Source organism: Panthera pardus, unplaced genomic scaffold (assembly GCF_024362965.1).
Source record: "Panthera pardus isolate Hobbes unplaced genomic scaffold, ASM2436296v1 HiC_scaffold_8, whole genome shotgun sequence".
Lineage (NCBI taxonomy): Eukaryota > Metazoa > Chordata > Mammalia > Carnivora > Felidae > Panthera > Panthera pardus.
In genome coordinates, this window is record NW_026527013.1 from 6,306,502 (window position 1) to 6,321,032 (window position 14,531).

At 53.3% G+C, this 14,531-nt stretch overlaps 1 protein-coding gene across 1 annotated transcript in view; it reads right to left on the minus strand.

Annotated features, from left to right (window-relative positions):
• The window catches only part of ARHGEF18 (Rho/Rac guanine nucleotide exchange factor 18), a 79,976-nt gene extending 66,978 nt beyond the window's left edge, over positions 1 to 12,998 (minus strand). The window contains 2 exon segments of the mRNA XM_019427844.2: positions 5,787 to 5,908; positions 12,886 to 12,998. Of these exon segments, the coding sequence (XP_019283389.2) occupies positions 5,787 to 5,908; positions 12,886 to 12,961 (198 nt within the window). The 5' untranslated portion in view covers positions 12,962 to 12,998.
• Positions 12,999 to 14,531: the final 1,533 nt, after the last annotated feature.

The following is a 14,531-nucleotide window of genomic DNA, read 5'->3' on the forward strand; positions in this document are numbered from 1 at the left end:
AGGTCCCCAAGGATAGTATTGCCACATAAAATACAAGGCACTCAGTTATATTTGAATCTCAGATAAACCCCAAGTATTTTTTTAGGGTAAGTATATTCCAAAGCATCGTAATATTTGACACTCAAATCTAACTGGGTGTCCTCTGATTTGGTTTCCTCAGTCTCGCAACCCTAACTCTGGACCATTTGCTCAGGCAGGGCCAGTCCTCTACCGGGAGAGGGAGAGCAGGGGGGCCCCTGCTATTGCCTGGTTTGGGGTATTTTCGGGGAAGCTTCCAATTCAACATTGAAAGTACCTGGAAAGACGTGCTTTGCAGGGTCTGGCTTTTCCCGCTGACCTCGCCTGCCTGGAGCTCTCCACGGTTTTTACCCCTTCCTCCTTCTTTTTCTCGTGGTAAGGTAGACATGACGTAAAATTTGCCATTGTCATCATTTTTAAGTGTGCAGCTCGGTGGCACTAAGGTACCGGGTAGCTTCTAATCTGCTGCCTGTCTATGAATCTGCCTAGCCTGGGGACCTCAAGTAAGTGGAATCGTACAATATTTGTCCTTTCGTGTCTGGTTTATTTCACTTAGCCTAATGTTTTCAAGTGTATCCGTATTCTAGCATGTATCAGGATTTCATTCCTTTTTAAGGCTGAATAACATTCTGTTGTCTGGGGCACCTGGGTGGCTCAGTCAGTTAAACATTCAGCTCTTGGTTTCGGCTCAGGTCGTGATCTCACGGTTCGTGAGTTCGAGCCCCGTGTCGGGCCCTGGGCCGACAGTGTGGAGCCTGCTTGGGATTCTCTCTCTCTCCCTTTCTCTCTGTCCCTCCCCTGCTGGTATGCACTCTCTCTATCTCTCTCTCAAAATAAATAAATAAACTTAAAAAAAAAAAAAACCCTTCCATTGTCTGGAAGGACAGCCCTGTATGGGTATCGGCAAAACCACATGTTGTGTCCCATTCATCCCGCGATGGACACCCGGTTGTCTCCACCATCTGGCTGTTGTGAGGCACGCTGCTGGGAACGCGGGCGTGCAGATCTGTTGGAGCCCCTGTCCCTGCTTTTAATTCTTTTGGGAGCAGGAGGTATCCTGGGTTTGACTTCTGGAACACCCTCCATATGGCTCGCACGGCCTCCCTTTTCCTTGAATCTTCCCTTCGGACCCGCTGATCTTTGTCCTCCCCTCCCTGGCCGCTCCTTCTCTGCCTCCACTTCCTCCTTCTGTCCTCCATACGCCAGGCTCCCTCTTCTCCCGCTTCTCCCGTCTCTGGCTGCGGCTGGCCCCGGGCGCCCCTCCCCTTCCTGTGACCTCCTCGCGGGTCTCCCCTTTCCCCAAATCACTCCAGTCCCGTCCCTGGTGGCTGGACAACCTCTACGGACTCCCATCTCCCCTGCCACTGCCCGAAAGGTTTCCTCGTGTCTCTGGTTTTTCTCCTTCTGTAAACATAAACATGTCAGGACAGCCTCTTGGCCTGGGCCGGGCCCCCTCCCCCTCCTCTGCATCTGGCCTCCCTCACCGGAGGCAGAAGTGGGATTGTGGCCAGGGCTGGGGGTGGCAGGGGTGATGGGCAGTTGTGGCACAGGCTGTCCTAGCTCCCAGCAGCAGGTACCCTGAGGGAGACGGTGGGGAGGGGGGGTGCCTCATCCTTTGCTTCGAAACCTCTTTCCTCCAACATTGCCCGGGTGAGAAAAGGTGGGAGCCAGCCCAATGGGGGCCTTTCCAGGCATCCGACTGAACAGTGTATGCTGGGCCTGACGCCCCAGAGAGGAGGCGATAAATCCAGGCTCTTGCTCATGGCCCCTGAGGAGCCTGGGCCTCCGGCCACCGGGGGGGTGTGGGGGGGGGGGATGAGCTCCCCCAGTCAGACTCAGAGGCGAGATGTCCCCGGAATGCCCACTCTGCAGAAGGGCTTACAAGGTGCAGATTTGGGTCGTACATGGATAAACTTCAAAATGTGAATAGTTCCTTATCTTGTATCGTTAGTAAGCCACGGCCTGCCAGAGCAACTTTAAGCGTGTGGTTTCTCCAGTTCCATTTCATCAGGTAGGAAGGGAGACGGGCATCAAACAAAGTACAAATAAATGGCAGGGCAGATGGCTCCTGAGTAGAAAAGCCTTAGTCAAAGGGTTGCCTCCCTGGTATGACTTGTATTAGCTCAGTGTGACCTCGGGCAAGTTCCAGCCCCTCTCGTGGCCTCAGTTTTCTCATCTGTAAAATGGGTGTCATGCTGCCTTCTTGTAGGATTACTTGCTGTGTGGGTACGAGGTGGTGTGGACACATCGCAAACCCTGGATCAGTGGAAGCGATCTTATGTTAGTGGTTGTTTTCCTATTTCGGGACTCAGGGCTCTTCCTCTGGGGGGGAAGATGGTTGTGTTAGATGCAGTCACACAGTCCGTCCCTGCCCTCCCGGAGCTAGTTGGATAGGAGGGATGGTTTAACCCAGCCATTAGTATCAAGGGTGATAGAATGTTCCAGGAAACAGGCTGAAGAACTGAGGGAGGCCAGCTGGCCCTGTCTGGAGGGACAGGAATTCTGGATCGGAATTTTACTTAGAAAATCCCCTCGGGGTGCCCGGCTGGCTCAGCAGGTGGAGTGTGTGGGCTCCTGATCTCAGGATTGAGAGTTTGAGCCCCACATTGGGATGGAGATTACTAGAAAGAAAGAAAGAAAGAAAGAAAGAAAGAAAGGAAGAAAGAAAGAAAATCCCCTCTACTTTCTTTTTTTTTTTAATTTTTTAACGTTTATTCATTTTTGAGACAGAGAGAGACAGAGCATGAATGGGGGAAGGTCAGAGAGAGGGAGACACAGAATCTGAAACAGGCTCCAGGTTCTGAGCTGTCAGCACAGAGCCCGACGCGGGGCTTGAACTCACGGACCGCGAGATCGTGACCTGAGCCGAAGTCGGACGCCCAACCGACCGAGCCACCCAGGCGCCCCTCCCCTCTACTTTCAAGTACAAAACCAATGTAATCGTTTGTGTAAACAAACCTATTAAGTCTTCTGCAGACCCCTCTGCCAGGCCAGGGGATGACCAGCTCAGCTGGAGTTACTGGGCTGGACATAAGGGAGCTTTTCCAGAGCCAGGCTCGAGGTCTGCTCTAAACATTTAAAGGTTCCCAGAGACTGGAGCCAGAAGGCCCCTGCCCGATGCCCTGGTCAAGACCACCTCAAAGTGTGTGATCAGCACTGTTGGGTCTGAGTTCACCCCAACCCATCCCTGCACCTACTAATTCTGGTCTCCCTGCCCTTTCCTCCAACAAAAGTATTGAATGCTGTCTCCAGTTGGTATCTCGAGGAGGCTTCTGAGACAGTTGTAGAAGGCTCAAGATGGAGGCGGGCCATTCAGCTGCAAGCCTGATGAGGTCTGTGTTTCCCTGACCAGAGGTGTGAACCCTCAGGGCCCAGCAGGCCCCTCCCAGGACCTCCTTGGAGCAAGCTGAGACCTTGGGAAACAGAGTTAAACGGAATATTTTTGTACCCGATGTTTACAGATGCTGTTGGGAAGTTATCAATAAAAAGACTCTGTTACTAAAAGGGGGGAGGAAACCTGGGGCGCCTGGGTGGCTCAGTCGGTTGAGCGTCCGACTTCGGCTCAGGTCATGATCTCACGGTTCGTGGGTTCAGGCCCCCACATCAGGCTCTGTGCTGAACACTTGCTCAGAGCCTGGAGCCTGCTTTGGATTCTGTGTCTCCTCCCTCCTCTGCTCGCGCTCTGTCTCTCAAAAATAAATAAAAGTAAAAAAATAAAAATAAAAAAACTATTAAGTACAACCCAATTAGGAAAATTTAGACAATCTTTAGATACCTTCCAGAGCTCATCCCAAACCAAAAAAACCCTATATCCAACCACATAAAATAGTGTCCATATGACATGTAAATGATCTCTCGAACTGGTCAAGTTTCACATATTGGTCAAGTTTCATGTATTTTAAAAAGGTCTACATCTTACCAATTAGTAGACAGGAGACTTTCAAGAAGTGTCCTATTAAATGTAAAAAAGAAGGAGAAGAAGAAGAAGAAGAAGAAGAAGAAGAAGAAGAAGAAGAAGAAGAAGAAATAGAAGAAGAAAAAGAAAGAAAGAAAGAAAGAAAGAAAGAAAGAAAGAAAGAAAGAAAGAAGAGGGAAAGAAAGAAAGAAAGAGAGAAAGAAAGAAAGAAAGAAATCAGGGGGTCTTCCCGGAGGAGGTGATAGCGAAGGAACAAATAAGAGTTGGTGAGGCAGAGGCCACAGGTGAGGGCATTCCAGGCATCAAAAGAACAGGATGTTCAGAAGCCTGCAGGTTTGAGGGATCCCGTTGCCTTCCAACAACTGGCGTTCCTTCTGTCTGGAGGTGTGGAGGGGGGAGATGGGGCCGGATCAGCAGGCCTGGTAGATCACGTAAGAACTTAATCTCTAAGTTCCAAATAGCGGTGGTAGGGAGTTCAGGCAGGGTGGGGGTGGGGGGGGGGCGACTGTGGTTTGTCTTCGGAAAGATCAGAAAGACCAAAGATGGTGTGCAAGATGCAGAGTTGAGATGGGCTGGGAGGGGGGAGTGGGGAGGGGAAGCCTGGTGGAGTGAGAAGGACCCCTGGGGGGGTGAGTGATCCTGGTGGCCTCCACCGGGGCAGCGGAGAAGAAAGGAGAAACACGGACAGGGGGTGCAGGTGCAGCGTTCACAGGGCTCGGGTGAGAGAGCAGGAGGGAAGGGACAGGGAAGTACCTTCCACTGGCCTCCAACTCTGGTGACCAAGTAGATGACAATGACAGGGACGCGGGGGAGGGGTCCCCCCATTACCACCTCATCTGCCCAACTGCCTGCAGCTGACAGTTCCTATGGGAAGAGCTCCAGAGCCCTGAACTGCACTTGGGTCCTGCTCCTGTCTTTGTGCACACTGGATCCTTGCTGACCCTTGGGCCGATTTTTTTCTTTTTTTCTAGAGAATGAGAGAGACTGAGAGAGAGAGAGAGAGGAGAGAGAGAGAGAGAGAGAGAATCGCAAGCAGGCTCCGTGCCAGCAGCACTAAGCCTGATGTGGGGCTCGAACCCAGGAACCGTGAGAACATGACCTGGGCCGAAACCAACAGTCAGACACTTGGGACACTTAACTGACTGAGCCACCCAGGCTCCCCCACTTGGGCCGATTCTTACCCTGCTGGGCCCTAGTCTCTCCTCCTACAAAATGAAGGGACGGATACGCAGGACGCCTCGTGTGCTTTAACTGTAATGGACCCTCCTTTAGTGTGGGGGGTGGTGTAAAATGCCACCCAGACCCCCCTTCAGCAAAGATGTGCCAACCCAGATGCTGGGAAGGATGTCAGCAGGTGACTGTCGGCTGTCAGACCCCTTCCAGGAAGCCACACCTCTTCCTGAGCCGCCCACAGGCCACGCCTGATTGATGTGGGGACACAGCAGATGTGTGGTCTGCCCACCTCAGCCTGACTTGGGACCACTCTGCAAGGCTGCTCTGGCCCGGAGCTCCCCAGGGAAGCTTTCTCCTCCTTTTTCCTCCATCTGTCTACCCACCCACCCTTCCTTCCTTCTTCCCATCCGTCCGTCCGTCCGTGTACCCCTCCCTCTGTCAGTCCCTCCTTCTTCCGTGCACCCATTCGTCTCCACATCCCTCCCTCCCTCTCCTTGCCCCAGGAAGGATTCCAGCCTCCTCGTCGCTGGTCAAACGGGACGGTCACTACCTTGCCAGGTTTTAATGAGAGTTCTCGGAAATAATGCACGCCGAGTGCCTGGTACAAAGCACGCCTAAAAGTGTATGTGCCGCCCCTGCTGTCGTCGGCTCCCGCCCGTCTCATCCACCAGACACCTGCCTGCTCATCCTCCATGGTGGGAAAGTCTGGGCACCCAGGCCTCCAGGGGCCGCCGCTGCTCCCGGTGGCTGATGCTGCTGCTTCAGAGTCAAAGGGCTGGACACATGGCTTGGGCTCAGAACCTGTACAGAAACGAGGGATGAGGTGTCAGGGCCAAGTGCGACGGGCTGAGGGGAGAGGACTCTTGAGTCCTGCAGCTGCTGCTGCTCTCCCGGGGCCTCGGTTGCCTCATCTATAAGATGGGCTGGTGGAAGGAGATGGTCTCAAAGATCTTGAAGCGAAGACACGTGCGTGCCGTCACCTCCCCATCCTGCCTCCTGAGCCTGTGGCAGACGTTTGTATTCACACAGGAGGCTCTTTCCTGCTGACCGATCATTCAGCCCCTCGGACTCCCACCTCCCTGCCCCCTCCCCTGCCCCGGGACCATTTCTAGCAGCTCCTTAGAGTTCATCAGAGCGGACTCGTGAGATGAAATTGATTTGTCATACCTGCTCTGGCAAAAAGCCCTCATTCGAGAGAATGGCTCCTTAAGACCGAGCACAAGCGCCCAATGCCCACATTGGGAGGGTCTCTGATGGGGGGACCCCAGGCTACCCCTGCCTTTGGGTCGTATTTGAAGTTTCAGGGTTTTCTGGTTGCCATGGCAGAGAGGAGAAAACAAGGACTTTAGGGTCAACCAGACTGTGTCCTTGCCTGGACTTGCCTCTAATGGTTGCACACCTTTGGGGAAAGTACCTCTTTGAGCCTCAGTTTCCTCACCTGGGAGGTGGGTGTGACAATGACTGCCTTTCAGAGCTGTGGGGAGGATGCAGGGGCCCTAGTGTGTGGAGCGTAGTCCTGGGGCACTTGGCCAGTCTTGGCCACCTTCCTTGCCCTCTAGGTCAGGAGGGTGCCCTGCCTTGATGTCAGGTCTTGGGCTGAGCCCCTTGCTGTGGGAAGGGGGGTGTACCCACTTTTTCTCTCCCCCTGCCCTTTACAATGCAGCCAGCACAGTCCCCCTACCTATTCGAATCCCCGCGGAGGCTCCTGATCGCTCGCAGGAGGAATATTGAGACTCTTAGCCCGGCCACTGATGTCCACCAGGATATTCCTTCTGTGCCTGGTCCCCGCCCCTGCGGGACCTGCTGCTTGAGACCCTCCCCTTCCGTTCCTGCTCTGAGGCTGCCTGCCTGAAGACCTCACCCTGTTCCTTCCAGAAATTTCCGTCCGCCCCCGACCTGTGGTGCCTCTCTCATGTGCGTTTCATTTCCTTGCATTGCCTCGACATCGTCCCTGCTCCAACCCCCCTCCAAAGACATCCCTGACTCTGCCAAAACCAGGGAGGAGACCAGCGCGTCCTAAGTGACAGCAATGGCGGTCTCAGGTGGGGCCGAGATGGGGTGGGGAGTGGGAGGTCAGATGCCTTTGGAAAGTGCCGAGTTAGGTCCGCAGCTTGGGTCCCCTGTGGCCGGGTGACCCCATGGACCGTCCTAGTTAATGCTGAGCCAGGATAATTACGAGCCAACATCTGCTGTCATTCTCCAAAGGGTCTAGCTAGGGTGATATGTTTGTGGCCACCTTGCCTGCGACCATTGTTGCTGGCACAGGGGAAGGCTGGTGATGTCCCTAACCCAAATAGGCACCAGTGGATGAATAGATACACAAGAGGTGACGGAGGCACACGGAGCAGTAGGATTCAGCCACTAAAGGGAAGGGAGTTTGGACACTGCTACAACGTGAGGATTGACCTTGAAGACCTTACAAGCGAAGAAGCCAGTTGACAAAGACCACATGCTACGCGAGTGCATTTATAGAAAGTGCCTGCAGCAGGTGAAATCTGTAGAGACAGAAGGCAGATTAGTGGTTGCCTAGGGCTTTGGGGGAAATAGAGGGCTATGGGGTGATGGCTGAAAGATACGGTTTCTGTTGGGGTGATGAACATGTTCTAAAGTTGTCGCAATGGCTGCATAATACTGTGGATGTAGTTAAAGTTATCGAACTGAACACGTTGGATGGGTAAACCGGCTGGTGTGTGAATTACATCTCAATGAAACTGTTGCTCCCGACATTCCTGGGGCCCCTTGTAGAACTTTGATGGGGCAGGTGCACGCGGGCTGCCGCTCCGTTTCCTTCAAGGTGAATGAGCCTTTGATGCTCCGGGCCTGCCACAGTGTGTGAGCACGTCACTGCTTCCACCACGCCTGTGCTCCCGTCGCCCTCCTGGGCTGACGGAGGGTCTCTGCTCTGCTGTCCTCCTTAAGTCTCGCCTCTCCCGCCTTCCCCACCCTGAAGCCAGGGCCGCATCTATGACTCAGAGAAATGTCGGAATAAAACAAGCAGGCTGTGAGGGAGAAAAACCAGATGTGGGGCGGGGGGGGGGGGGTCCGGGAGGCTGATGCGAGTCTGGGAGGGGAGGTGGAGCTGGCCCAAGGGTCAGTCCCACCCCCTGCTCAGACTGAAGGGTCTGCCTGCTTCACTGGGCAGGGGCCTCATGGAGGCCTGAGGCCTCGACAGCCTGTAGAGGCCAAAGGCAGAACCTCAGACGTTGGGTTCTGCGATCCACAGGCTGAAAGTGAAAGGCCAGGGATGAGTTTACCTTTTCTATGGAAGCTTCTGAGCCAAGAATAGGCTGGACTTGACTTTGATGACAGACTCAACTCTGATCCTGGTATAACATGCTGAACCCCAATCTTTGTGCCACAGACTATAAGTCCTGATGCCAAAGGTCATAGACTGAACTTTGATTCTGGTGTCATAGACTGAGCCCCATCCTGGTGTCATGGACTGAGCCCCCACCCAACATCATAGACTGAGACCTGATCCTGGTGTCATAGACTGAGCCCCATCCTGGTGTCATGGACTGAGCCCCCACCCAACATCATAGACTGAACCCCATCCTGGTGTCATGGACTGAGCCCCCACCCAACATCATAGATTGAGTCCTGATCCTGGTGTCATAGACTGAGCCCCATTCTGGTGTCATGGACTGAGCGCCCACCCAATATCATAGACTGAGACCTGATCCTGGTGTCATAGACTGAGCCCCATCCTGGTGTCATGGACTGAGCCCCCACCCAACATCATAGACTGAGTCTTGATCCTGGTGTCATAGACTGAGCCCCATCCTGGTGTCATGGACTGAACCCCCACTCAACATCATAGACTGAGTCCTGATCCTGGTGTCATAGACTGAGCCCCATCCTGGTGTCATGGACTGAGCCCCCACCCAACATCATAGACTGAGCCCCATCCTGGTGTCATGGACTGAGCCCCCACCCAACATCATAGACTGAGCCCCATCCTGGTGTCATGGACTGAGCCCCCACCCAACATCATAGACTGAGTCCTGATCCTGGTGTCATAGACTGAGTTTCCATCCTAGTGCCACAAGCTGAATCCTGACCCTGCTTACAGACTGAGCCTTGATTCTGATTTTGCACACTGAACTCTGATTTTGATGGCAGATTCTCTTCCCCCAGACGCCAGACATTGTCTCCAGGGGCCTCTGGTCATTGCTGCCTAGTATTCCCATCCATACTCCAACCTCCAGCTGCCAAGACCAAACTCATTGTTTTCTTTCCTCCTCCTATGTCCCTGTGGCAGGGTGACCGTACTATCTTCCCGGTGACCTGGCCAGAAACCTGGAGACCAGCCTTCCCTCCTCACTACTCCTCAGGACACCAAGCCCCGTCAATTTCACCTCCCTGACATTTCTTCACTCTATCATCTTTTCTTTTCTCTGCCATTGTTTGAATTTCAGTCCCCGTTCTCTCCATGCCCAACCACAATTCTTGTTGGGGTTTTCTCACACAAACAATGGTCAACCACAATTTCTACCGCGCTATTGCACTGTAATTGGTTTACTTGTTCCCTTCTCTCTTTTTTTAATGTTTATTTTTGAGACAGAGAGAGAGACAGAGAGTGAGTGGGGGAATGGCAGAGAGAGAGGGAGACACAGAATCTGAAGCAGGCTCCAGGCTCTGAGCTGTTAGCACAGAACCCGACACGGGGCTTGAACCCACAAACCGTGAGATCATGACCTGAGCCGAAGTCAGATGGTTACTCGACTGAGCCACCCATGTGCCCCATTTACTTGTTCCCTTCTAAGCCAGGAGTTCCATGGGCTATATCTGGTTCAACATCTGATTTTATAAATAAAGTTTTATTAGCGCAAGTCACGTCCATTTGTGTATGTATTATCTACGACTGCTTTCATGCTGTAACAGCAGAGTTCAATAGTTGCATCAGAGACCACGTGACCTGCAAAGTCAAAAATATTTACTCTCTGGCACTTCAGAAAAAAAGCTTGCTGACCCCTGCTGTAGCCCATGAGGTTCATGAGGGCAGGTACTATATCTGACCTGCTTTCACATCCCCAAGCCCCAAGTGGTAAAATCTTATGTATATTGATCAGCTCCTGTATACCTTGCCTAGTGCTAAGCCTATCAGGTACTTTGCTTTCTTCTATCCTCATAAGCCCTCGAGTGCTCCTTTTACAAAAGAGGAAACTGAGGCTTAGAGAACTTGTCGTAGGTCATACCATACTGGTAAGAGGCAGAGTTGGATGTGAACCCAGGAATTTCCACCTCCAAAGCAGGGGTTTATAACCACCAGGCTATCCTGTGGTAAGCTGATGAAAGTATGGATGAGTGAATAAATGATTGGAAGGGTGGATGGTTGGATGGATGAGTGAATACGTTGTTGGATAGGTGGACGGATGGTTAGATAGTTGGCTAGCTGGCTGGATGGCTGGATGAATGGATAGTTGGTTGGCTGGATGGTTGGCTGGATGGGTGGTTAGATGGTTATATAAATGGATTGATGGATGCTGGGATGCATGAATGAATGGATCCTTGGCTTCCTGGCTGTTTGGATGGATGGATGGGTATATGGTTAGATGGGTGAATGGTTAGATGGTAAGATAGGTGGATGGTTATGTGGTTGGATGGATGGATGGATGGATGGATGGATGGATGGATGGCTAGTTGAATGGATGGATGATAAGGTGGATGGACGAATGGGTGGATGGTTAGGTGAATGCATGCATGGATAGATGCATGGTGGCATGAATGGATAGTTGGCTAGCTGGCTGGTTGGGTGGCTGGATACATGCATGCACAAATACATGGATGCACGGGCGGGTAGTTGGGTGGCTGGCTGATTGGATGGATGGATGATTAGATGGATGGATAGATCATTGGTTAGATGAATGTATGCATGGATGGATGCATAGTTGCATGGATGGATAGTTGGCTAGCTGGCTGGTTGGATGGATGCATGGATATGTGGATGGATGGATAGTTGGGATAGATGGGGTGGCAGTGTCCAGAGACAGCGAGGCATTCGTTACATTAAGGAAATGGCATTCTGAGGGGATGAGTGGGGGAGGGGGAAGATGTAGATAGAAGGGGGGCAGGACAGAGTCAGAGAAGCCAGGCAAGAGGGAAACCCAGTTAAGGCACAGAATGTACTCATTACTGATTCGGTGAGGCAACTTCCCTGCAGGTCCTAACTACCCTTTCCCCAGCCTTGTTTCATTCCCCAAATCCAACCCTATCATTTTCCCAGGAAGTCCCATTAGGTGTCCAGATGGCCAGTTACAGAGCTTGAGAGGGGCACACAAAAAAGCCCTCTTCCTATGTATCTCCCTACTCCTCCCAGGGCTAAAGCCTGGAAGGACACTGTTAGGAAAGACTCTACTCCCCAGCACCATGCTTCTCGCTAAGGAGCCTGGATTCAGGTTCCACCATTAGCCCCTGCAGCCCCAGCCATAAAAGGGTGTAAGAGTGACTGCTGGTGTCCTCAGCTCACTCCCCCACCTGCCAGCCTGTGAATCAGTCTCAATGTGCCTGGGCAGGAAGATGGGGTGGGCGGAGAGGCCAGGAGCGGGTGGAACTTCATAAGGGTCTGGGTCCCAGACAGGGACTTTGGGGGTCCATGGTTGATGCACTTGTTCTCTGGTATTGCCATCCACTGGTGGATTTAAAAGCCCTCCCCAGACCCTCCGGCTGCCCACACTGGCAGCTTCGTTTACCAGTCAGAACACAGCACAGAGGTAGCTTTGGGATGGAACTGTTTCCAGATCCTGGCCCCTCCAGCATGCGCTTGCTATGTGACCTCGAGCAAAAGTCACTCAGCCTCTCTCAACATCACGAGGGTTCAACAACCGGCGAGCAACTTCTACCTTTCTGGCTATTCTTTTCTCGCGTCCCAATCTCCGGGCCTCCCTCTGTCTCCCCGGCCCCAGCCTCCAGGTCCTCTGATACTCCTGTCTCCTTCTTGACCCAAGCAGGGTGCCTGGTACACATTAGGCCCTCAACCAGTCTGCGGAATGAATGAGCTAATGAATCTTCTCCCTGGCTTCCCTCCTGCATGAACACTCACTGTCACCCTGGACAGGCACTTGGCTCATGCAGGTGACAGTGGAGGCTAAGCAGTGGACTGGAGCGGGCGAGGGTCGGGCAAAGGTGGGAGGCACGGGAGGAAGGACATCCAGGAGGCTCCTATCACACTGTCCCCCACACCCTGTGGCTCCTGATACTGGCTGGTTATCTTCAAGGGAAAACTCATCCTGAGATTTAAGGAGAAGCGTCTTTTTGCCAAAGCGATTCGCCCAGGCCTCGGGGGATATAATACAAGGGGCCTCTCCAGCCCCCACAGAAGTAAACTGAGGCCCCAGGACCCGGGAGGGGACCACCACCAACCCCTTTCGTGTGTTGTGTTTGAGGGAGATGTCTGCCAGAACCCCTCGGAGTCTCAAACCTCCTCTCTTTGGCTGCCTCCCTAGCTTCCATCCTGCCATCACCCAGGAGCAAACAGCAGCAGGAACCCCCAGCCAGTCACCAGGGTGCCCCAAGGGAGTTCTGGGGTGGATTCTCATTCTGCAAATTTACCTCCCGACACAAGGTCCTGGCCGAGCCTGGGGAGACGGTTCCTCTGAAGTGACAAGGACCCCATAAGTCTGTGATGTTCTGTTGGGCCCCGGGGGACTAGGGATCGTGGAATTTGGGGCCGGATCAGGCAGAGCCTGTGCCCCAGGCAAAGGAAAGGCTCCAGGCTGTCCAGGGAGCCCTGCTGGGGGCAGGGGGACATGCCTGCTGGCCACTGCCCGCCCCCTTACCTCTCTTGAAGGCCCACCGCTTCAGCCACCGCTTGGAGAGGGCTGGCCAGGAGTGGTTGAGCGCTGAGTTAGCCATGGGGGCCCACGCGTGCGAGAGTGGTGGGTGCACAGCAGGGGCTGAAGCAGGAGTTTGGCTGGGAATCCCTGCCAGGATGGGGCTGCCAGCAAGAGGGGCGGAGACTGCCGCCAGGGGCGGCCAGATGCATCAGCTGATGGGAGCTTGGGGCCAGGGCAGGGGGGCAGGGGGGCTGGGGGGCCAGGGACTCCAGCCTGGGGGGGAAGGCCAAGCCCTGAGCACAAGCCCCCCTCACCCCTTCTCCATCTATAGGCATCTCACCCTGACCGGACTAGACATTCCCAGGACGGGCCGAAGAAAACGGCACTGTGAGTGGTGGTGACATTGGGGTCCTCAGAAGACAAGTTTAGACTGGGTCCTGAGGTGAGCTTGGGTGTGTGTGAACGTCTGAGTGTGTGTGCGTGCACCACTGGCTGTGATTTTGACCCTGCGTTTGTGAGTCTGCACACAGAGTGTGTATTTTCACATCTGTGCATGTGTGTGTGTGTGTGTTTAAGTTTTATTTATTCAAGTAATCTGTACACCCCCCGTGGGGCTCGAACCCACGACCCCGAGATCAAAGTCACGCACTCTTCCAGCCGAGCCAGCCAGGCGCCCCTGTGAGTGTGTGTTTGAGGGCAAATCTTGGGTGCCAAGTTGCCCATGTGGGGGTGAATAGGAACATCTGGGTGGTTCTCCCCTCAGCGTTTTGTTTTTTTAAGTTTATTTATTTATTTTGAGAGAAAGCGCGAGAGAGTGTGAGTCGGGGGGGGGGGGCAGAGAGAGAGAGGGAGAGAGAGAATCCCAAGCAGGCTCTGTGCCATCTCGGGGCTTGAACTCCTGAGCCATGAGATCATGACCTGAGCCGAAATCAGGAGTCGGGCGCTTAAGCGACTGAGCCCCCCAGGCGCCCTTCCCCCCAGTTTTATTGAGATACAATGGACCTACGGCACCGTGTGCTTTTAAGGCACACGGGATAATGACTGGACTTTCATATACTGTGGAATGACCACAACACATTTCCCTAACTTCCATCACCCCATTTAGATGCAAAAAAAAAAAAAAAAAAACCAACTTTTTTTCCCTTGTGATGAGAACTCTTAGTTTCTACTCTCTTAGCGACTTCTCCAGCACACCTCGCAGCGGCGTTAACGCTGGTCACCACGCTGTGCGCATCACATCTCCAGGACTTACTTATCTTGTCACTGGAAGTTGGTCCCTTTTGAGCCCCTTCCTCCAATTCCTCCCCCCACCCCCACCCCCTGCCTCTGGAAGCCAGAAATCCAATCTTTTTCTATGGGTTTGGTTGCCGTTTTCAGATTCCACGTCTAAGTGAGATCATACAGCATTTGCCTTTCTCTGTCTGACTTATTCACTTAGCATAGTGTCCTTGGAGTCCATCCATGTTGTCCCAAGTGGCAGGACCTCCTTTTTTATAGCTGAATATTGTTTTTAAAAAAGACCCCTGCGATTCTGTGTGTCTGAAGGCCGGATGGTATCTGTGGGGTTGGATGTACAAGACTCACCTGGGACCTGGGGAAATCTGCTTCTGGTACCTGGTCCCTGCCCGGGTTCCTGCGTGTCCGCGCGC